Raw genomic sequence first — 23,155 nt, 5'->3', positions numbered from 1 at the left:
AATTCCGGCTGTCTGCATATCCTCGTCGTACTCAAACATCTTATCGAATTTATAGACCGAGATGTGACCTCGTGATGTCGCGTTCGCTGGACAAATCGCGATATTTCCGCATAACTGGCCCGCACACCGGAATCACGGCGAATACTGCGTCGCAGCGCCCTACTGGTGATCATTGTTCCAGCGGCAACCTCATATCACTTTATTCGGTAACAAATCGAATAAAAAAGGTGTATGAACTAGAGCAACATTCTCTTCGCAGTGAGCCATATCCCGCCAAGACGCTGACTAACTCCCCTGGGCCCAAGCGCCCGTCTAGACTAGAAATCGTCGGCCACAACGGACAGCTTTTCTTCTCTTCTTCATCCTTCCAGTTTAAACAACGTGAGTATACCCAGCTCCACACCCCTACACCTCTCTCCTCTTTTAACTTTGCTAATCAACTCCATCAGATGATGAAAGCCTAGCGTGGACACGATGAGCTCCTCTCGCATTCGGCCTTTGAACTCTCCCTTCACCGGGCTTCAGTGGTTTGATTGCGGACTTGCGAGGGGAGCATGAAATCAGCGTTCGACACACTACCTTGTTACGTTTGCGGACGCTTTACGGCATCTCTGACCTTATGTTTATACTGGATAGGTGTCTTTGTGAGAAAGAACTTGGGCCTGCTGGCTCATGGGAAGGAATGGATCTAGGAGATCAAAAATCCAAGGACATGTACGTAATCTTCCAGAAAGATACAATACGATATTTTTCTTTGTGCGAGGGAAGATTTAGAAACTGCGGTGTAAGTGATGTGTGAAACACTTCGCCGTATACCTTATGAGAGAAAGCTAGACTTTCCCAACTGCTTTGTCTCAACTACACGGCGATAGAAAAAGCCAAGCAGCGTCAATCAGTCTCATCCTTTTTTACATGAGGGTTGGACCGTAAAAACACTGCAACATCGTGACTTGCTTGAACCACCAGGGTAGTCTTGATCGTGAACCGGGAATTGGTGTAGGCCGCAACGGAGGTGACCGAACAGCTTTCGTTCCTTGCCAACTGACCGTGTGCTTCTCCCTTGTGCAGCACGTCTGAGGTGAGGTGAAAGCCTTCGTTGCATCCCAGGTTTTCTTCTATTTTATGGGAGACACAAAAAGTGCGGTACTGTTGTGCTCTAGCAGCAGAAGTTAAGAAAGTTTGACTTCTCGTGCAAGTGCCTCTAATTTGCCAACCATCGTCTAGCTATGATCCAACAAGGCTATAATAGTTCACAGCGGGGCATATGTCTTCCCACCAATTTTTGCCACATTATGGTTACAGTATGTTTACACTGGGGGAAACGTATCGACCCAAAAGGCGCGACGTGTCTGAAGCCGTGGACAAGATGCAGTCTTCCCATGTAGGGTAGGTCGTGGACGCGAATGCAAGTATGCAAGAAACGCTCAGCTCTTTGCCTCTTCGGGTGCACCCTCTTTGATTGAAAACTCCTTTGAGGCCTGCTCGCTCACAACATTCGTCTGTGACGTCTTCTCTTCCGCCGCATTCTCTTGCAACCTTTCCCCCTTCGCAACCTTCCCCAGCGACGTCTCACCATCCGCAACACCCCCCTGTTTCTGTTTTCGGCCAGCTCCCCAACTCGGACATGTTAACTGCCTCGCTCTGAATTCCTCGGTATCCATCATTCTACAGATCCGGATTTTGGATTTCCCTGAACGCAGGACTATAGCCTGCGCATTGATGATGTAATTGCTTGGTTTGTCGGCTTTATTGATGGCATGCCACTTCAGTACTGAAGGGTCCGCGGGAGACCCAGTGGACGGATCGACAACATAGGCGCCGCCACTGGCGATTAACCTGTGCGCCTCGCTCCTAGAAGACGTCAAACCGGCCGCGTACATCAGCCGTGGGAAGGAGTTAACCGCGAACAACTCCTTCGGCAGTGTTACCACATTCGATGGATCGCGGTCCGCTGATACATTTTCCATGCCTGCCTTGCTGGATCCTGCGGCGAACTGCTTCTTATACTCCATCATCTTTTGGCCGACGAGATTCCCGTTCTTATCCCTAACCCAGGTACCATCGTTATGCGACGGGGGCTTAGCTTTATCTCTTTCCGCAGCGAGACCCAGGGCAGATTCCAGAACCCGGGAATTGTAAACGCTTGCGCCAGCGCTGTACGCATCCCTATGCGCTTGCTCTGCAACTTTTGCAGCGAAGGCACCGTGAGCAAGCTCAACGACCTCTTTTGCGAGTAGATGTTGAGCGACTCGCTTCGAGGGATCCTGCAGCTGGGCGTTCATGACTAGGTCAATTTCTTCGAGCGGAAGAAAAGTGAAGATTTTCAAGTAGCGCTCGACATCATCGTCTGCAGTGCCGAGGAAATACTGCAATCTTTGGTCAGCCTATAAAGGAAACATATCGCAGTCCAAGTTGAAGGCGAACCTGATATAGATCAAAGGAACTCAGCATATCCTGGTCGAGCCAAACAGCATTACCAGCGCTTTTACCGAACTTTTCTCCCGAAGCGGTTGTTAGTAGCGGAGTGGTGATGCCATATGTCGCCTTCCGAGGGTTATCCAGCTGGTCCGGCGAGTTTTCGGTTTTGCGTTTGCGCATGATCTCGACAGCTTCCATTCCTGCGCATATATTGCCATACTGGTCGGAGCCGCCTAATTGAAGCTGGACTCCCAGTGTCTTGTACATGTGCCACCAATCGTAACCCTGGAACAGAGGATAGGAGAACTCCGCCAGCGACATCCCGTTGCCACTTTCCAGTCGCGCTCGCACCCTGAAACGAGATCAGCAGATGCTTTGGCACTTTGCACCACACATATGAGAGACATACGAGTCACGGTTGAGCATCTCCGTAAGCCTCATTTGAAACCCCAGAGTCTTCATCAGTTCAATGGCACCTAGGTCCTTCAGCCAGTCGTTGTTTCTCAAGAGGTATCTATGTCGCGGAATGTCCCTGTCGAAGCGGTGCTTTATACCCAGGGCTTTTACATTTGCCCAAAGCTTTTTCATCTGCTCGCTCATGCCGCGCTCGTTGAGTGGTTGTGCGTTGCCGTCCTGGCGTGCTCGTGCCGTCATCCTGCCGGAGGGGTCTCCGATTTGTACGGTCCCATTACCAATCTGGTCGCGATTAACTCAGCCAAAAACCCTCGATGCGATGCCACTCACAAGTGTGACTGCTGTGTAGCCATGCATATACATCCAGAAAAGAGCCATTAACGGGAGGAGGTGGCCGACGTGGAGGGACGGAGCAGTGGGATCAACGCCGACATATACGCCTACAGGCTGCTCGATGAGTAGCCAGTCAAGGGCCTCTCGACCACTACGAGGGTCAGCACGCGTTCTTCACGTCGACGGAGAAGATCCCACCCTGCAATGTCTTTAACTAGCCCTCGCTCTTCCAAAATGGTCATCATGCTCTTCTGGTTTCCCGATCGGATCCTCCTGGCCCGCTCCTTCCAGTATTCCGCTTGGTCCGGATTGGCTGAAGCCCAGTTGCTGCTGCGTCGAGGAACTTGCGATACATTATGTTGCGTTCGTATACAATGGCTGCATGCATAGTGGCGGGGCCGAGCCAGGCATTTGAGAAGGCCCATGGCTGCCATTGACGTCGCAGCAGGTCTGGGTAGCTTTTGCCAAACAAAATGTTCGACGTTGCGGATCGCACCTCCGAGAGCCAAGCTTTGCACCCTGGCGTGCCTGCCCAGACGGCTGGTATGCTCGTTTCCTTCTTAGTCGTAGCGCCGGGATCGTGCAGCAGTGGAACTTCCCCACACTTCACCGCACCTCATCCCTCCATCGTACAACCACCTCGCCTTGAGCTTGAACCTCATCCCGTTCGTCTTTCTTAACTGGAAGAACCCTTAAAACTGGAATCAGAACCGTTTCCTCGTTGCATTCTTCATATTCTCCTGCGTTATGTTCGCTAGTCTCCTATGCTACCCACCTTTGGGGCAAACTACCGTCGTTGCGAATGCGCGGCGCCCTGTCCGTTTCACCGTCGTCATTCAAAGCGCTACAGAAAGGCCATGGGAAGTTGCTCTTTGGCATAATTTTAACGGCCATGATGAGTGGTCAAGTTTGACACTAGAACCTGCGTCTACCCCACAAGCAGCAGTATGGGCAGAATATCGCGATTCTCTCACAGTAACAGCTAATGCACAAAGATGACTGTGAGAACTTACGAGTCTGACATGCAACATCAGTGGTACGTTGGAGAGCTTCATGGCCTTCCCACACATGGCCGCCGTGTGTCCTTCACAGTTACCTTCCGTGCTTCCCAGGACGATGCTTGGAAGTGGTCGAATGAGCAGTTCTCCACGTCAGATGGGCATATCATTTACCAGACACCGGATCTTCCCAGCGAGAACCTTGGGCACTATGTCGATGGACTCCCCACATATCTGGATATTCAGAAGCAATCAAGCGATACACCTGGGACCCTCGTTTGGTCCGTGGACAGTCCGGTACAAGCAGCTTCAGGAACGACCTCTGGTCACTCAAGAAACAAACTGGGATTACCAACTGACTTTTCACGCTGGTTTGCACTAGTACGTTTATGGTCTCCTTGGTTGGCTCCCAGGCAAGGGAAGGGCGAGTTTCGCGTAGACAAGGAGGCCATTTTAGCTACTTTCGAGCGCAACGATGGCACGCATTTGGCGATTTTGGCTGTTAGTGGAGTCGACGATGTTCTTACAACGCTTCACCACGATGGCAGCGGGAACGTCGTAATTGACTCACGCAATGATGCTGAGCAGGACGGTGTAGCAAGGCTTGTTGCCGCCGTAGCCAATGATTTGGAGTCTGCTGTTGCCGCAGTCATATACTATGCTCGCAGGATCGTCTTGAAATACGAAGCTTCGTCTGGAGAGCTCGCCGCGGAGTTAAAAGCACTACACGATGGCGTAAAACCAGAATGGCTCGAAAACTGGTTCGACGGTCTAGCCTACTGCACCTGGAACGGGCTCGGACAGGACCTAACTGAGCGGAAGATTTTCGATGCTCTTGATTCCCTAAAGAGGAACGACATCAACATCACGAGTTTGATCATTGACGACAACTGGGTGCGTAGAAGTTCACTTGTCTCTATCTATCAATCTAATAGGTCGTAGCAATCTCTGAATAACGGCGGTGATCAGCAGTTTAGCAAAGGCTGGATGGAGTTCGAAGCCACAAAGACGGGTTTTCCGCGGGGTCTTCAAGCTACGGTGCGCGATATTCGAGCTAAGTACCGAAATATCAAGCATGTAGCAGTCTGGCACGCCCTGCTCGGTTACTGGGGTGGGATCGCTCCCGAGGGGAAAATAGCGCAGGAGTACAAGACAACCTGGGTGAAGCGAAAGAATGGTGTTTCCGGTGGAAAGATGCTCGTTGTTGCGCAAGAAGATAATGCTCGTCTCTACAACGACTTCTACCAGTTCCTAAACTCCGCAGGTGTCGACTCGGTCAAAACAGATGCCCAATTCTTCTTGGACGAGCTTTACGACCCCAAAGACCGTCGAAGTCTGACACGGACATACCAAGATGTGTGGAGCATCAATCAACTCCGCTACTTCTCGGGAAAAGCAATCTCATGCATGTCTCAAACGCCTCAGATAATGTTCCACTCTCAACTGCCACCCAACAAGCCCCGCATATTGCTGCGGAATTCAGACGACTTTTTCCCCGACGTTCCTGCTTCTCATCCATGGCATATCTTCTGCAATGCTCATAACGCCATATTCACTCAGCATCTCAACATCCTCCCAGATTGGGACATGTTCCAGACTGGTCACTCCTACGGATTATACCATGCGGCTGCTCGTTGCGTCTCTGGAGGTCCTATATACATCACTGACAAACCCGGCCACCACGACGTTGGCCTCATTCGTCAGATGACGGGAAACACGCCGCGAGGTGATAGTGTGATTTTCCGGCCTCACACTGTCGGCAAGACCACAGCAGTATACAATTCCTATGATGACCCGGTTTTATTGAAGGTGAGCACTTACGTCGGTATGGCCCGTACCGGCGTCAGTGTGTTAGGCATCTTCAACTGTACCCAGAATGTTTTATCTGAGCTCATCAGTCTCAATCAATTCCCGGGTGCAGAAGAGGGTGCATATGTGGTCCGCAGCCATACCACCGGCCAATTGACGAACCCAAGCACCGCCGACTCACAGGCTTCATTCATACATCTGGAGCTTCCGGTTCAGGGATGGGAAATACTTTCGGCATTTCCTGTCCGCACATTTGAGCTTGGCCGCAAACACCCCGGGAAAGGCCTAACTACTATCTCTGTCGCCAACCTCGGTCTGCTTGGAAAGATGACAGGTGCGGCTGCAATCGTGAATTACAGTAGCTACATTGAAAGGTCGTCTGGCAGACTCCGGATATGGACGTCGTTGAAAGCTTTGGGCACGTATGGCATATATATCTCTGACCTGCCCAAAAGGTCGCTCGAAGATGACTTCATGGCTCTGATATTCGGACGGCCGATCCCTCTGGACTGCATCAGCATCAACGACATCTGTGCGGAGATCCTGGAGATTGATACGGAAAGGGCTTGGAAAGAGACCGGCGCAAATGCCGGATGGAGCAATGAGGTTGCTGTGGAGGTAGTGATCCGATGAGGCCGTCTATACAAATGCCACAAGACCGCGAGGAATCGGCACTGTCTGTGGCTGTCCCTACCGTCTTGTGTGCCAATTGTATATACACCTCAATGACATCGCGCTCTCCACCTCCTGATACGTTGCCTCCCTGCTTCACGCAGGCTCGTCTGCGTAACAGGACAAACAACACGGGTTTCTAGGTACTTATTGTGCAAGCACGTACAATAGGACCCCGCCGACGGCATGGAAACTGAACAATGTAGACCAACACCGATCATCCCGATGATTCCTCTACGCGTACTCTCCATGCAACAACAACGCCTCTTCCAGTGCCTGACGGTCTCCTCCTGCGGCTTTCGTCTCTGAACAGCGTACCGCAACTCCAAATCACCTGGCTGGCTTAGACCGTCCGTTGAGCGGTGGTGCGGCCGTGTTCGGCCTCAGTCTTTCGCTCCCGTCGCAACCTTTCACCGACTTCCAGAACCACAACCCCCCACGGTCGCCCCCCGCAACCGCACCAGACAGAATCTTTCACTGCTTTTCACAGCAGGATAACACCCCACTTTTTCCGCCTGTTGTCGCGTGCCTGCCGCTCGGGCCTTCCGCCGCCTCCAGATATCTTGCGCTCTGGTGGCCTGCCTCCTCCTCTCTTCCTCAAACCACAACCCTCCTCTCTTCCAATCCCGACTGCTTAGTCTTGACCTCTCACACTGCGTACATCGCTTCCTTACTTGCCTGTCCACCATGGACATCACCTCCAACTTCGCTGCCATCGCGGCGCATCCCATGACAGGGAAGCTGTTTGGTGGGCTCCTCGCCGCCGGCGTGACCACTTTCCTGGTCAGCCAGACAGTAGTTAAACCTACTTTCAACCCCACGATCCAGGCCCCGCTCGCAAAGGTCCTCATGCCCAATGTTCCCGTCGCAGAGATCTTCGGGTACCCTGACACGTTCTGTATGTCTCATGCGAAGCTCCCAACGCGTGTGGCCGCTGCAGTTACGCCTCTCCCAAACCACTTCCCCTCGATTTCCACCGATAACACTTCGTCCGTCCCGGATACGGTCGCCTTGTCTACCGCCATTCATTCCCTTTCAGAGTCTGCCTCCAACAATGTCGCCTGGGCTTTGATCTGGCTTGTTTTCCTCTGTCTCCTCGCTATCGTTGCCGCTCTCATCGCTCGATCTGGTATCCAAACCTGCACAGGGCCTATTCGCCAATATCTGGTCCGCCTCTTCCTCGTCTCCAGCCGAGAATTTCAGGATTTATCCCTTGAGCTCATGCGTTCTCAGCACAAGCGTAGGATTTTGGAGGCTAGCAATTCACTCGCCCTGAAGAAGCAGGATGTGCTTCGAAAGGAGCTCAAGCGCCTCCAGAAGAAGTACAAGCTTCGCAGGGCTGACCTCCTCGGCTTGAAGCGGGCCGCTGCCAAGGTCAAAGACGAGCTCAAGGCAAAGGAGAAGGCGCTTGCGCGACTGGCATTGAAGGAAAAACGCCTGAAGCAGCGACTCGAAGCAGGAAGGGCAAAGGACCCGGCTCCTCACGAACCGTATCGCTAAACTGAAAGCCGATCTGGAACGCCAGACAGATCTGTACAGGTCGCAACAGGCTTCGGCCGCCCAACTCGAATCCGAGCTCCGATCTCCGCTCCGTGACGCAGACGAGCGCTGCAAGACCCTCGCCGACGGACTCACAGTTTCCAATAACCTCTACAGCTCCCTTCGCGGCGCTCTCGACCAGGCCAAGGCGCGATACGAATCTCTCGACGGTCAAGCCAACCATTCGAAGGAGCAAAGCACGCAGACTGAAGACGACCTGAAGGAGGCCAGGGATCGGTATCACAACCTTTCCGTCAAGCTCGCCGCAGCCGAAAAGTACAGTGAGCAGAACCGCGCAGAGTTGCAGAAGGCAATGGCAAACTTCGACAAGCTCCAGGACGAGCTCAAGGACGCCAAAGATCGTTCCAGCAATCTTCAACGGCAGCTCGATGAGTCCACATCAGAGTGCAAGTCCCTCCGTGAAGCCCTCGAAGATTCCAAGAAGCAGGAAAGTTCTCTGGAGGAGAAGCTCAAAGGCGTCGATATCAAGATGGAGGAGTTGGAAGAGGACAAGCTCAAGCTCGAGCAAAAGCTAGAAGCTGCCGAGGCCAAGTACACCGAGCTTCTCGCAGAGCTCCAAAAGGTGAAGGAGGAAGCCCAGAGCGCCTCCACCCAGAATCTCATCCTCGCCAAGGAGAAGGACACCCTCCTTTCGAAGTGCACCCAGAAGGAGAAGGAATTGGAGGGTATTGTGAAAGGTCTCGAGGAGAGGGATGCTCAGATTTCCAAGTTGAAGGAGGATGGTAGAACGATGAAGGCCGAACTCTCGTCCAATGAAGACACCCTCTGTCAACTCCATGGCACCATCCGTCAACTCAAGGGCACCGTCTCTGAACGCCAAAACACCATCCGCGAACTCCAGGACAACGCCACCAAGCTTGAGGACGACAAGAACGCTGCGGAGAGGCGGCTTCATAAGAGGATCGAGGGTTTCGAGAGAGAAAAGACGTCGGCGGTAAACGCAGTCACGAAGACCCTTCAAGAAAGGCTCAATGAAGCGCTCATCGACAAATCCAAGCTGGAGGCCACCGTGTCCACTCTGAGGTCTGATAACGTCACATCCAGGAAAGCTCTCGACAAGCTGAAGGGTGAGGTTAAGCCGTTGAAATCCGAGCTCGACGACCTGAAGAAGTCCGGACAGTCGAGGATCGATGACGCGGTTAACAGGGCCCAGTGGCAGGTCCATAATGCTCTTACGCCTCGTATCGAGGAGAGGAACAGGGCAATCCTCGCCCTCCAACAACAAAAAGAGGCTGATGGCCAGGAGCTGCAGCGCCTCACAAACAAGGTCATAGCGCTTGAGACCGACGCTCGCAAGAACCCCGATCTGGCACGCGCTCGTTCTGAACTGAAAGCCGTTGCTCAAGAGAAAGCCGCCTGCGACGCAGAGCTCGTCCGCCTCCAGACTGATCTGGCAGCTCATGTGCAACTGCAAGCCGCCAAGGATGCAGAACTTGCACGCCTCGAGGCTGAGGTGTACCGCGGTTTCTGGTATTCTGAGCTTGCTCGCTTCCGTCAACAGAAAGCCGCGGACGACAGTGAAACCACGCGCCTTCGTGATGAACTGGCAGCCTCTCAGCAGATTGTTCACCAGCAGCATGAATCCCTTGATGAGAAGGATACCCTCCTCGCCAAGTTCCAGGAGGAGATTGCGCGCCTGAAAGAAGAGCTGGCATCCACAAAGGAGACTACCCCACCTCCCCAGAAGCTCAGTATTCACATTGCGGCTGGTGTTGAGACAGCCCCCAAGCCGGCTGCGACTTCTCCTCCCCAGCGTCTCGGTGTTTTCAACGCCACCGTCGTCGATATCTCTCCCACTGCCGCGGTGTCTCCCGCTTCTGCCGCTCCCTCCTCCTCGACGGCCGGTCTCTTCCTCTCTCCTGGTGTTACGATTTCCCCAGACTCCGCGACACCCTCCGCTCCTCAGACCTCCTCAGCTACCGTCCAGCCAGCCTCCATTAGAGAAGGCTCGGCCCGTGGCGAGGCCACGAAAGCGCCTCCGCAGGTGGATACCCTGCGTAAACAAACATCCACGCCCTCTCGTGCGTCGACGGTATCCTCTCCTCCTCCCTCTCTCCCCACTACCGTCCAGCCAGCCTCCATTGGAGAAGGCCCGGCCCGTGGCGAGGCCACGAAAGCGCCTCCGCAGGTGGATACCCTGCGCAAACAAACATCCAACTCCTCCACGGGCAATGGACGAGTGGAGCGCCAGGAGCAAGAGGCCGCAGAAGCAATGTTGGCATCTTCGTCGGGTTCGATGACACAGGAAATTCCGAGCCCCGCAATTGCGACTTCGACTCTTGGTCCTTCATCCGCTCCAGCTCCGCTACCCGTCCCGGCTACTCCATTCGCTCCAGGACCCAATCGATCGGCGTTAAAGACATACGAGGAGATGAACAAAAAGGCACCCTCTGCGGCCTTCACCTTGACCGTCCCCACGTCAATTGCGCCTCTCGTGCCTCAGTTCTCCGCCGAGCATCCCCAACCGTCGTCGACGTCCGAGACAGCGCCAGTGACGGCTTCAGATGCTTTCAAATCCCCTGCTTCGACCGTACCGGTGGTGGCCAGACCCGTCGCTACCCCTCGCGCCCCAAAACAGGCCGACAAGATGGAGGTTGACGAACCCGCGCGGCAGCCGGGTCAACAGGCTAACTCTCAAACTGCTCTCCCGGCGCTTCCTCACACACCAGGCCTTTCTTTTGGGTCGTTGAGCCGGACTGCTGCCACCCTTACTTTCCCTCCTCCTGACTTCTCCTTTGGAGTGTCGACTCCGCCTGCTCCGCCCCAGCCTGCTTCGTCCCATCCGTCCTCGACAAACCCGCCTGTCCCTGGCTCTCCTGCAGCCGTGTTTGGCGGCTCCCAGGGCGCTTCTCCCGCAGTCTTCGGTGCTGGGTTCCCTTCAACATCCTTCGGCGGGTATCGGCCTCGTAAAGTCGCACCTCTTCCCACTCGTCGCCCGAAAAAGGATGGACGGACCCAGGCCTCGTGCCCGCTCCCACAATCCGTCCGGATGCCGCCTACAATGATGGAACTCGCTATAGCCCGCCAGCTCAACATGAGCAACGGCGACCAGCCCGCGCAGTTCATGGACATGGACATGCCCGCGGCAGACAATCAGCCGGCCATGCAAATCCCTGAAGGCTATCAACCTGCCCGGGACTTTGAGATGAGCGACGATGGACAGAACCAGGTGGAAATGGGCGAGGCGGATGACGACTTCGATGATGACGAGTTGGCAGCCAGGATCAGGGCCGCGATTGAGGCGCAGGACCGAGAGGAACAGGCGCAGGAGCAGCAGCATCACCAGCAGCAACAGCAGCAACAGCAGCAACAGGACGTGGAGATGATGGTGGATGATGCTTTTATTGATCCGGCTTTGCTTTCTCTCTCGAATCCGCGCCCGACCTGGCCGGATTTTGATGAAGAACTGTAGATAGAGTAGATAGCTTTGGAGGATTCTGCTGGGTGGTGTTGAGGAGGATGGCGCGGTAATTTGTGGAGGATTGCGGAGAATTGGATTGGATGTTTGGGATGGATTGGTGGGTGGAGGATTGCGGTGCTGCTGCTGCTTGCTACTTGTTTTGAGTAACGTGTATGATTAGCATGATTTTATGAGTGTATGACTACATGGGCATGGGAATGATATGGCTTTCGCTTCAGAGCTACTGTGCTAGATGTGATTACAGTTATCAGTGCATTGAGACATGGGATATTTCAGCCGACGATCGTATTTCACATTGCTTTTTGGTAGGTCGATCCTTTGGAGTGACAAGTCTCATGCACTCTAGCATAATAGCTATCAATCATGTTCTCGGCGTTGCGCGCAACATTGACGTCTTGCCGTATCACGATCGGTCTTTGGTGTTGAGGTTCTGGAAGACGACAAGAGGAGTGGTCCGTGCATCAAACCCTTGCCAGCTAAGCGAAACCTCACGTCACTGGCGGGTGCTCATGGAATGGAACGCAACACCACGTTGACAGCCACGAGGCGGAGCCGCTTTATTGAGGTAGCCCAATCATTACTGATAAATTCAAGACGTATCCAATTGTCCAACACTCTGAAATCCTCAGCGTGTGTATCAACTTGTGTGACGAATTGACCCCTGTGGCTAGACACCAGCCTCCCGACCAGCCCTCCATGGTGCCCAACCACCTCATACACAAAACAAGGCCTGCAGCCAGGCTTGTCGCTCCTTATGACATCCCTTAGCTCACTTCCGCTCGTTTAGCCTCTTGCAGGGCGACATGAACGTCGAGGCTTCACTCCAGCTCAAGCATACTAACGGTACCCTCTCAACCCACCGCTGAACTGCACGCATACGACGCTAACCCAGCTTCACAGTCAGTCGTCCTCGTCTATCGCACTCGACTTCTCAGCAGAGCATTGCCGCTTCTCAGGCCGCTTCCGAAGGCTACTACTCGCTACATTCCGCCTCCGAAGTCTCCTCGGGCGACAGTGATGGTCGCTCGTGCAAACCCACTCCAGGCCGAACGTATCATACCCCGCCCTCACAGTACCGGACACCAGCGCAAAGTCATGAGCACATACACCAGCAGCAATCGGACGCTCCAGTAACATCTTTGAAGGGGGTCGGGATTCCCCGACAACATCCAGTTGCGGGCACACAGTCGCCAGCTGTATCCACCATCGCAGAGGAACGGCCAGAAACGCAGGAACGGAGATCACTGCTGCGGCCCGAGATGGACTCCGAGTCACTCGCTACAACTCCGGGGATGGACGAAACCCCGTATATTCGGTTTGCTATCGATCAAATCACTCGTGATGAGGAAGTACGCGGTTCAAGAAGATACCCTCTTGACCCTCCTGCCGAGGAGGACGACTACCCAGTCGAACGGATCGTCTCAGATGATGGCCTGGGGTACTTGGAGCAGGAACAGGAAAGGGAACAGAGGATGTCGCGTCCACCTCAACTGCCATCCCCTCCCCCTCTCGCGGGGCCCGTATCAGATCCAATGTACGACCTGCCACCTAAGAAGGCTACGGGCAAGACCCCACAGGCTGTGCCAATCGAAAAGGATGTCTTCACTGCGACCTCACTACCAAACTCCCCTCTGCACTTTCTCCCCAACGTTCTGCGACCCTTTTGGCTTGGCATGCTCATCCTGCTCTGTCTGATCATGTCAGCCGCACTCATCTACTCCGCCATCTACTCTAACCGCAACTCGGGCGCTGGCCTTTGGGATTATAACCGCTTCGGCGACATCCGCTATTTCGTCTTCCAATATCTGCCCACCATCGTCGGCATGATAATATTATTGTGGCTTTTCCAGGTGCAGATTGCGCTGCAGCGCATCGTACCCTTCGTATCCATGGCATCTGGCTCGGCAAAGCAGCACTCGGAAGCCGTGTTTCTCGAATTATATCCTACTCAATTCCTCTTTCCGAAATTCGAGCATTTCAAAGCAGGTCAGCCGCTCGTCGGTTCGTTTTACCTCGTCTCGTGGTTGTTTATCTGGACCATTCCCCTTCTCGCCTCGTCCTTCAATGTGCGCTATAGCACTGAGGAAGGGGTGTGGAAATGGGTTGCCGTCCAAGGCATCATCTGGGCGGTTGTGGCGTTGTACATACTGCTCACCATCAGCTTGCTTTCGCTTTTGGTATTCCTCCTCCGGAAAGAGACGGGTTTGAAGTGGGATCCACGCTCTCTGGCGGATATCATCGCTCTCTTGGAGCGATCAAACACCATGAGCGACTATGACGGATCCGAGACGTTCAGCAGCAAGGAAGAGTTCAAGCAGCGCCTTGGACATCGAACCGACAGAATTGGATACTGGAGTACTACCAAACGCCCCAACGACATCTTCCACGGCATCGGTGAAGAGGGAGCGCCTTCACGTCGCTACTCACTCGAAGACGGCCGCATCCGCGAGAAAGCGCCTGGACGTCTCGATGATCTAAACTCCGCACAAAGACCCAGCGATTTCTCCATACGCATGGATCTCCGCAGCCCCCGCACCCGCCTACGCTACCTTAAATGGTACCTCCGGGACACCTTCGTCGTCGCTTGGATCGTCGCCGCCTTCGTCCTCTTCATCGCCTTCCTCGTCGTCAGCTACGTCAATTCTGCAATCCGCCTGGGCTTTCTTCCTCAAGTCGCCGCCCGCACCGACGCGTCCGGCTTCTCCGTCTCAGACTTTCTCTACTCCTTCATCCCCTCTCTAATTGCCCACCTTCTCTTCCTCTCCCTCCTCTCACTGGACTACTCTGTTCGCACCCTCCAACCCTACATCTCCCTCTCCCAACCTGGCGGAAGTACGGCAGAATCCTCCCTCCTCCTCGACTACGCCGCCCGCCTTCCCCTATCCGCAACCTTCTCCGCCCTCGAAAACCATCACTACCAATCTGCCATCCTATCAACCTCCTCCCTGTGCTCCTCCGCCCTGCCCATCCTCGCAGGTGGAGCCTTCTGGACCCAATATTACGTCTCTGCGTCCGTTGTCCGCGTCTCCGCCGATTTGCCCGCATACTATGCCTTGTGCGTCTTCCTGGCGCTTTACACTTTCTCCCTCCTCGCTCTCCTGCCGAATCGCAGACGCGCAGCACTGCCGCATCGCTCGTCCAGTTTGGCCGAAATCATCAGTTGGGTGTATCAGAGTCCCATCTTGACGGATCGGGCGTTTGCGAGGCCCAAGACGAAACCGGAGCTGGTGGCTCGCCTGATGGGGAGTGCCTGGGTGGAGAGGACGTGGGGGCAGAGTCTGACGAACCTTGTACGGCCGAGTCGGAGTAATTTGAGGGCCGAGGAGTTGCCTGTGGAGAAGGAGAAGGAGAAGTTGGAGAAGAGGAAGCTTGACGGTCCGACCCCGAAGAAGCACAACTCTGTCGTCGACCCGGGGAAGATCCGCTACGGATTCGGCATCTATGTCGGGCGAGATGGGCTCGAGCATTTAGGTATCGATCGCGTGGCGCGCGGTGGCGAGAGGAGTGGACGTGAGTTAGTCATTTACGAGGAGCAGCGGCGAGCTAGTGGTCGTCGCAGCGGAAAGGGGAGGGTGGAACGGGAATTCGACGCCTGAGTGGTGGATAATCCGGTTTTCACGTTCTTCTTATCTGCGGAATGCTCTTCGTTCATGGCATGGCACGGCACGGCACTCCTCCTTTCGGCATTTCGGTTCCTTCTCTCTTCACTTTTTGTTTTCAACGAGTCTATATCTTAGATCTTCTGCTCCCTTTGCCTTATTTGCTTTTCAGTCTGCTTTGAGCAATCAGGCAAGCGACGGCGTTGACGTAGGCGTTTTCTCGTTTTTTTCTCTTCGATTTCTTCTCTCGTCTTTCCTCTTCCTTACACTGTACAGACCGGCGCTCTTTCCATAAGAGTCCCCACAGACGTCGAAGAGATCCAGAGACGGAGAGATGACTTGTACATGATGAGTAACGTTCACGATGATGACGGTAGTAACGAGGAGGATGTCACATGCATATAAGGGTACATGAGGATTGATGAGGGTGTGGTCCGCACCCACCGGGTCGTAGAAAAGAAGATGTGAGCAATCCAATAAGTGTACATGAGTACCGGTATACTGGGAATTAGTCCTGAATTCATAACGTAAATAAACAGCAGCATATCCTGTTCACAAAATGTACACACCCTCCTTTGACAGCACGGGGAATGTCGAAACTGCTGACCGGCGGAGCACGAAAGAGATATGCAACACACATGGGCATTCGCATAAGGTATTGCACTTTGGAGCATCACAGAGCACACAGAGGACGAGCGTTTAATATGATCCGAATTTTTTCCATGTAAGGGGCTACGCTGTACATGATCCACCATAACCGCAAACCCATCGAAAGCAGAAGCTTCCAATCAGGTTTGGTCGCGGCAATATACGCGTCACCCGAAACACCATGGCAGAGGAAGATAATGCTCTTGCACCGCCGCAGTCACGAAACCGGTGCAAACCCGTGTACCAGAGGGTCCATGCATATGGCTATGCACACCATGGACCATAGAAGACGGCGCCACCGTGTGACAGGCTGAAGACCGAGAGAAAGCCAGAAGGAAGGCATGAACGGTGGGTACAACCCTCCAGCACAAGGCTTTTAGGTTATGCCCTTCGCAGTGATTTCCTTACCAACTGGCCACCTTATCCTCAACATCGGCGTTGAAGCCCTCATCGGCTTGGAAGCCGCCTGCACCAGCGTCTTCAGTACCGCCAGTGCCGAAGCCTTCAGCGCCGAAGCCGTCACCGAGACCGCCACCGAACGCGTCTCCACCACCGAGACCATCGTCAGACTCGTCGTCCGTATCCTCATGTTGGAAGAGCTCCTCGGGATTCTCTGGCTTGAACTGTTCGAGAAAGTCCGGGATCTCCTGCTTAGCCTCGATGAGAATCTTGACCAAGTGAGGAGCGAGGTCTTCGTTGCGATCATTGTAGAAGGAGGTGGCCACACCTTCATTGCCAATACGAGCAGTACGACCGATACGATGCACATATTCCGTGATGCCGTCATGCTGAGTGGAAGGGAGATCGTAGTTGATGACATGCTTGACATTGGCGACATCCAAGCCACGAGCGGTGACGCCAGTTGCAACCATGATTGGGGTTTTAGCAGCCTTGAAAGAACGCCTAAAAGTGTTAGACTGGGTACATATCTTAGAGGGCGTCGACTTACAAGGCATCCTCGCGCTCACGTTGGGTACGGTCCGAATGAATCGAAGTCGAAGGCATGCCCTTGTTGTACAAGAAGTCATCCACCATATCGCACTTTGCCTTAGAGTTGACGAAAACAAGAGTACGCTGGGCTGGGCCAGACATGATGAGATCGAACAGTGCCTGGTTTTTTGCAGACTCCTCGACATAGACAACTGACTGCTTGATGTTCTGATGGGTACTGCCGACGCGACCAACTTTGATGCGGACATGGTCGTCTTCCATATAGTCGCGAGCGAGTTTTCGAGCGGCCTTCGGGAACGTGGCAGAGAACATCAGATACGTGTGATCGGCATCCTCGCTTACAGCTATGGAGGTGTAAGCAAACCGTAGTCATTTAAGCAAGTAATGGATGGCATACCTGAACCGGCAAAGAGCTTGTCCATGATTTCCTCCCAGCCCTGAGAGAGAAGTTCATCGGCCTCATCGATGACAGTGTACCTTCAAGTGGTCAGCTAAAGAAATAAGGTGTGACTGTTCAAGACCTACTTCAGTCGATGCAACGAGAGCAGATTCAAGTTGCTCATGAAGTCCATCAGACGGCCAGGAGTTGCAACGAGGACATCACAACCCATCTCAAGCTGCTCACGTTGAAGCTTCGAAGGGGCGCCACCATAGACGACACAGGGGCGCAGCATGGTGCGGTAGCAGAGACGACGGGCCTCGTCAAAGATCTGGCAGGCCAGTTCACGAGTTGGGCATACGATCAAGACCAGCGGCTCAGCGCGAACGCGATCAGTCATGGGATTGTAACGAGCAGGATTCGGACGAGGGGCCGCCAATATGCGCGCCTTTCCCATAAGCCTAGACAGGATCGGGATCAGGTACGCAGCCGTCTTTCCGGAGCCTTGTCTCAAGTTAGCAGGCAGACTGTAAAAATGTGTGGCTTTGAACATACCAGTCTGCGCAATTCCCACGACATCATGGCCGGTCAAGACGGCAGGAATCGTGTACGACTGGATCGGCGTGGGGATATGATAGCCGCAGAGTGTAACGTTTTCCAGCATGGCCGGGTGGAGTCCAGCATGTTCGAACTATTTGCTCAATTAGCAAGTTCTGGTAAGAAAATGACGTGCAGAGTCACACTTACCGAGCGGATCGGAGCGACCGGGTCCTTTCCCATTATCTTGACTTCGAAGCTCAAGGCTTGGATGTGGTTGCCCGCCCTCATGATTTGCTCTCCATGGTAAAGCTCTTGCTCAAGGCGCTCGTCCCGCGGGCCAACCTCGCCGACGTCGTCATCAAAGACGTAGATGCCAGACTCGCCAGCCCACTTGTGGCCTTCGCCATCTGCAGGAGCGGCACCGGTACCGACGAGCTCGTACTGGAACGGAATGGGATTGTTCCACCCTTTTTCCCTAATCGCGGCGAGATTCGCCGCGAGCTCTTGGTCCTTGGTTGAAGGAGCACCGTTGGCGTTGCCATTGGCATCACCGTTGCCAGTACCGTTGGAGTGGCCATTGGACTTAGCATGGTCGCCACCATTGGAGACAGCGATGCCGTAGTCAGACATTGCTGAAAAGAGATGGCAGAAATGCCGGGAAGAGAAAGTTATCAAGAGGGTGGGGGAGGGTCGAGGGTCGTGGAGGAAAAGGTGGGTTGAGGAAAGAGGGAAGGTGGGCAAGAGGCGAGAAGGCAGGGGTTTATGTATACGCTGGAGAGGGCAGGTACGAAAAGCACGTGATTGGCGTGGGAGCTGCCCAGGTGGAGGCCGGGGGTTTGGTAGTTGCCAGAGTCAACTGGTAGTCTGAGAAGCGGAGGGTCGGTTACGGAAGGAGCCAAAGTGAGAGCAACTCGAACCTTGGAGATTCGTGTGGCGGGCTCCCAAGGTGACTCAGTTTGAGTGAGAGAGACAGGCAGTGGTGTAGAGATAGGGTATGGGGGGTTTGCCGTAGTTCTGCGGTGACGAAACGGGTAGCGTTTGCACCGTTGATGGGATGGCATCTCGAATACACACGCACTCAGATGGACGCTAGCTCATACACCATGTAGTTTAGGTAGATAACAACACGAAGTCTGCACCTAAGTTCGTTAACATGCTGGGCACTGCTGTGCGGTGCGCGAAGGGTATGCCCGGTAGGAGGTGGAGTGCGACAACGATGACTGCATCATGATTTCGCCTACTTTAAGATGTCGTGACTTTTTGTCCTTCTCACACTAGAGGGCACCCATATCGGTCAGCCGTGAAGATGGCCTTTCGCAAGGCGCTTCGGGGCTTCGTGCTGAACACCTTCAGGAACTCCGTCGGGACATCACAACGCCAAGGGTCCCACCCGCGACACAGCACCTCACAGGCACTAATACACGCATCGTGAACTCATTATGCTAAAGCTCCCACAGTCTCACGTCCAAGCACAGTTAAGGAATGACCTTATGAAACCTATGACCGCCCACCCAGTGCGGCGTGGGTGGAAACACGCTACACAAAGCAACGATGAAGACCTCAAAACAGCATAGAAACACTCGGAACCTCTACTAAGAGATTGCCACGGTGACAGATTCTATACAATTTGAATCAAACTTACTTGGCGGCGATGCGAACACGGCCGACACCCAGTCTCGATAGTCGCACGCTTTGGGACTGCTCACTAGTACCACCGCTCCACCACGACCGCACACCACGACGCAATTTCCTTTTCATAATTCGATGCATCTATTACCTTTACCCCGGATACCGCCTCCCATCCCACTGCCTTCTCGCGCTTCGTGCCGCACCGCATGAGCTTCCGCCGCTCGAGGCACTTTCTCTGCCCGCCCCACTTGCCACCACGACAGAAAAAGGCACACCAAGGCAGTGCGCATATCGGAGAAATGACGAAGGACACACTGCATATGCGAAGACCACAAATCTGATTCATTCCCGTACGGAAGTTCGGCCTAACGGGTCAAAAGCAGCAAAACGAGGGATCCGACATTATGAATGAACGGGGGAACGCACTGCATATTAAGTGGCACTCGTCCTAAACACACAGCATACGCCTACACACTACGAGACATGGAAAGTCTGTAATGGGAATATCCCGTGGAAACATCCTATGGCAACAGCGAGCTCGGGGAGGCGATGGACTGAAGGCCAGCGACCTGGAGACTATAGTTTACCAACAAGTCCACGGACTTACCATCCAAGACCCAGTCTTTAATTGAATACACGACAAAACCTCATTGCAGGCCAAACGGAGGACCTTCCACACTGTAACTGTTAGCTTAGGCCGCCGATTTCCTACGAGCACGAGGCCGGCGGGGACTCCACGAAGCCGACGCTCTTCTTGAACTCAAGAATAAACAGAGCTGTTGTGCGATAATCGCTATTCTATGCTTTGCCCGCCGAAAATATGAGGATCCCAAAGGTGAGCAGAGAACGATGCATGACTATCAAGCAAACAGCTGACCAGCACTAGGACTCAGGATACGAGGTCTAACCAAGCGTACAACGGAACAGATTGCTATTGGGCAAGTCCACGAATAAAGAACTCAAGCCTTCTGTCGAACACGAAGCCCGCTATCAGAAACTTAAGTTCACTACCGAACACGCCGCAAGTTGCCGAACTCGCACGCACCACACGGCCCGATCCGCACGCCGTCAATACCCTCTTTCACAAGACACAACTTGGGTCTATACTAGCCCGCTCCTACAGAACCCATAACAGCAGAGCATTGACCGGCAACGAAAGATAAGGTTTGGAAATACTTTTGAAAGGGAAGGGGCTGTGGGGAAACGGTGCTGCGTCAGGCAGTTGCGTCGTTCTCCGCCATCTCAGCGCATGCATGATTGAAGCTTTTGAAAAAGAGGTGCAGTGCCGGGCAGCTATGGAGAAGGGAGAGGGAGCTACATACATATACATATATATGGATATACATAGCGCTCCATGTCACTAAAGGAGGGGCAAACAGATTTGACATCTTGCATTGTATCGCATGATGCGGGAACGCTGGTAGATGATGAAAAATGCAAAGTACAGCTGAAGTATCTATGGACTCGGACGCATATGAATCGCACTCATACAGGCTGGCACGGTTGGAGACACTCAGTAAAACACTGGTGCTGTAGGGCCACCACACATTGTCAATTAGCCTAGTAAAGTCTCAGAATTCGGTTGTGCACAGTGCTCATAGGTGCAGGTACATTGTGATGACGCCGGAGCTGTTCCAGGTCGCTGATGTACTCTGGGTTAATGAAATCTCTGCTAACTTGTGATTAATCAGAGTACTTGCTTTCCTTTCGTGTTTGCGCAAGTGCCCGACCATCGGCTGTCGCTGTCCTCATCGGCTTCAGTAGCCGGATGATTCTGCTACATGGAAGCGCTCCCAGCGAGTCAGATGGAGTTAACCCTTGATCCTGCCTTCGCGAGCCTAAAACCCCAAGCACTCATATGTCAAGACACCGACCTCGCATGGTCCGAGTTATGATATCGTGTCTTCGATGGGTATATCCAGGTATATCTTCCTTTCCTCTTCTCATCCCACATTCCCGTTCACTCCCAAAGTTCTCTAAACCTCAGCAGATCCCTCTGCCCATAGCACTCCGCCACGACCGTAAGAATCATATCGATCGTTGCCCTGGTATTCAAGTCCGGCCCTGCATACTCAATCTCCGAAGCCACGAAGGTAGGCTTGGTACTGTCATGCGGCATACCCCTTGAGGCTTCTGATATATCCTTCCCTCGACGGTGTCGTTCTGCATCCGCGCGAGATGCGAATGGCTTGTCGTCATTTGACCTTCCAGTACCTTGCGGCTTGACCAAACGATCTCCCAGCTGCTCGAGGAGCCGTGCTCGAGCTTCTTCTAGGGTCTTCGGTTCATCGTCGCTAGTGACGGGCGCCTGCTTTTGGCCTGGGGGTGACGGGTTCGGCTTCTCGGATTGAGGGAGATGTTCGCTGCCGCTGACTTGTGCAAGAAGACGTGCGCGGGCCGATTCCAGTTTTGCGGACGGATCTTCGTCCGCTTCGCCTTCGTCTTCTGAGATGGACATTTCTGCGTCGGACTGGGAGGTAGATTCGTGTTGGTTTCCGGTGTCACCATTCGTGCTTTCCTGCAATGCCATAGAGGGCGCGGGTACACCGTTAGGTTCTTCGAGTATATCCATCTCAGATGCTTCCCATCCCTCCTCTTCCTCTCCAACAGCCGCTTCCTCGTCACCACCACCATGCCCCCTCTCCTTCTCACGCTGCTCCCCACCATCCCCGCGCAGAACCCTCCCATCATCCGTCCTCAACCTCATGCCAAACTGCCCGGCTTTATGCCCCAAATCCCTAATACAGCCAGACGCCCTATAGTCCAGGGTTCCCGACTCCGGCGCCCTGGCCAGCAGCGCCCAAATCCAGCAACTTTTCGGCTTCGTGATAGCTTTGAACCTGTCAAGGCTATCGGTGCAGAAGCGAAGGCCCATGAAGACATCCAAGGTGCTCATTTTGCGGAGCAGAGACGGGCTGGGGTATTCGCGGTCGAGGGTGTAAAGCCATTGATGCCGGCTTGTGGGCATTATGGTGGCTATCCTGAGATTGGAGCAAGTTGGCCGATCCGGGGGGTTCGGTGATGTGGGATGGATATCGTTTAACATTTTCCGCATAGACTGATAGCGCTGCAGCAATGCACGGTAGTACTGCTCTTGCGGATCCAAATCTTCGTATTGATCCGACCAATCTCCTTGCGAGTATTCCTCCGGTGTAGGATCCCGGGCAATCCATGTGCCTTCACTGTATATGACGGTATAGTCACCGCGGCCGGTCTCGAGCATGGAGCGATCAGGTTTATCGTGGTCTGAGCCTCGGGGAGCAATGAGGACGTTTGGTATTGTTGATGCTTCAGTCCTATAGTAATGGTGGTAAGCTACGTTTCTTCAGCGCAAACTTCTGGTAGAATGGCGGAGAAAGAGAGTCGTAAATGGGAAAGGAAAAGTCAATGGCTTACCTGACACTCCGGAGATAAGCAAGCGCCTCACTCGTAGCATCGTCCGACACGTCGCCCTCATCTAACATCCCAGGGAACATCGATGACATCCCGATATCCGTGTTCTGGAGACGATAACCCTTTCTACCAAACCTAGCCGGCCCGTTGCGCAGGCGCGACCTTTTGTTAGGCTCTTCGTCTGCTTCATCGTCGCTGATGCCGGCCTCTTCGAGTGTTCTCTTGGCCGTTTCCGCAGGCCGTGAAGGGGGGGTGTCGTTCTTCCGAGGTGCGGGGCCCGCTGTGGGAGCAAGGAAGTCGTCTGGGCGCTTCAGCTTGTGGTAATGCTCGCCAACCTCAGTCGTTGCTCGATCCATCCCGGTTAACAACATGGAATTGAGCTCTTTGTTCC

The 23,155-nt window shown here is 53.8% G+C and overlaps 6 protein-coding genes across 6 annotated transcripts; 3 read left to right on the top strand and 3 right to left on the bottom strand.

Annotated features, from left to right (window-relative positions):
• Nucleotides 1–1,066: 1,066 nt before the first annotated feature.
• On the bottom strand, nt 1,067–3,630 carry EI97DRAFT_403778 (tyrosyl-tRNA synthetase-like protein). Its single transcript, XM_033796514.1, has 5 exons — nt 3,364–3,630; nt 3,163–3,316; nt 2,828–3,114; nt 2,425–2,770; nt 1,067–2,366 (listed from the first exon to the last, which is right to left on the bottom strand). Exons 1-5 carry the CDS (start codon nt 3,597–3,599, stop codon nt 1,425–1,427), a joined length of 1,965 nt encoding a protein of 654 aa, XP_033651217.1. The 5' UTR covers nt 3,600–3,630; the 3' UTR covers nt 1,067–1,424.
• Nucleotides 3,631–4,160: 530 nt separating this feature from the next.
• EI97DRAFT_460866 (glycoside hydrolase) lies at nt 4,161–6,605 on the top strand (the record flags this gene model as incomplete). The annotated part of the gene is made up of 2 exons (XM_033801147.1): nt 4,161–5,057; nt 5,106–6,605. 2 exons carry the CDS (start codon nt 4,161–4,163, stop codon nt 6,603–6,605), a joined length of 2,397 nt encoding a protein of 798 aa, XP_033651216.1.
• Nucleotides 6,606–7,331: 726 nt separating this feature from the next.
• Nucleotides 7,332–11,616, top strand: EI97DRAFT_460865 (uncharacterized protein; the record flags this gene model as incomplete). Its single annotated transcript, XM_033801146.1, has 2 exons — nt 7,332–8,134; nt 8,184–11,616. 2 exons carry the CDS (start codon nt 7,332–7,334, stop codon nt 11,614–11,616), a joined length of 4,236 nt encoding a protein of 1,411 aa, XP_033651215.1.
• Nucleotides 11,617–12,428: 812 nt separating this feature from the next.
• Nucleotides 12,429–15,221, top strand: EI97DRAFT_460864 (uncharacterized protein; the record flags this gene model as incomplete). Its single annotated transcript, XM_033801145.1, has 2 exons — nt 12,429–12,468; nt 12,526–15,221. The coding sequence occupies 2 exons, from the start codon at nt 12,429–12,431 to the stop codon at nt 15,219–15,221; spliced, it is 2,736 nt and encodes a 911-aa protein (XP_033651214.1).
• Nucleotides 15,222–16,276: 1,055 nt separating this feature from the next.
• Nucleotides 16,277–18,437, bottom strand: EI97DRAFT_423855 (DEAD-domain-containing protein; the record flags this gene model as incomplete). The annotated part of the gene is made up of 6 exons (XM_033797126.1): nt 17,950–18,437; nt 17,754–17,893; nt 17,349–17,711; nt 17,221–17,300; nt 16,822–17,167; nt 16,277–16,775 (listed from the first exon to the last, which is right to left on the bottom strand). Exons 1-6 carry the CDS (start codon nt 18,370–18,372, stop codon nt 16,277–16,279), a joined length of 1,851 nt encoding a protein of 616 aa, XP_033651213.1. The 5' UTR covers nt 18,373–18,437.
• Nucleotides 18,438–21,331: 2,894 nt separating this feature from the next.
• Nucleotides 21,332–23,120, bottom strand: EI97DRAFT_460862 (uncharacterized protein; the record flags this gene model as incomplete). Its single annotated transcript, XM_033801144.1, has 2 exons — nt 21,332–22,667; nt 22,768–23,120. The coding sequence occupies 2 exons, from the start codon at nt 23,118–23,120 to the stop codon at nt 21,332–21,334; spliced, it is 1,689 nt and encodes a 562-aa protein (XP_033651212.1).
• Between the last annotated feature and the right edge of the window lie 35 nt (nt 23,121–23,155).

This window comes from Westerdykella ornata (genome assembly GCF_010094085.1).
Source record: "Westerdykella ornata strain CBS 379.55 unplaced genomic scaffold EI97scaffold_25, whole genome shotgun sequence".
Lineage (NCBI taxonomy): Eukaryota > Fungi > Ascomycota > Dothideomycetes > Pleosporales > Sporormiaceae > Westerdykella > Westerdykella ornata.
This window is presented reverse-complemented; position numbering and strand designations above follow the sequence as displayed.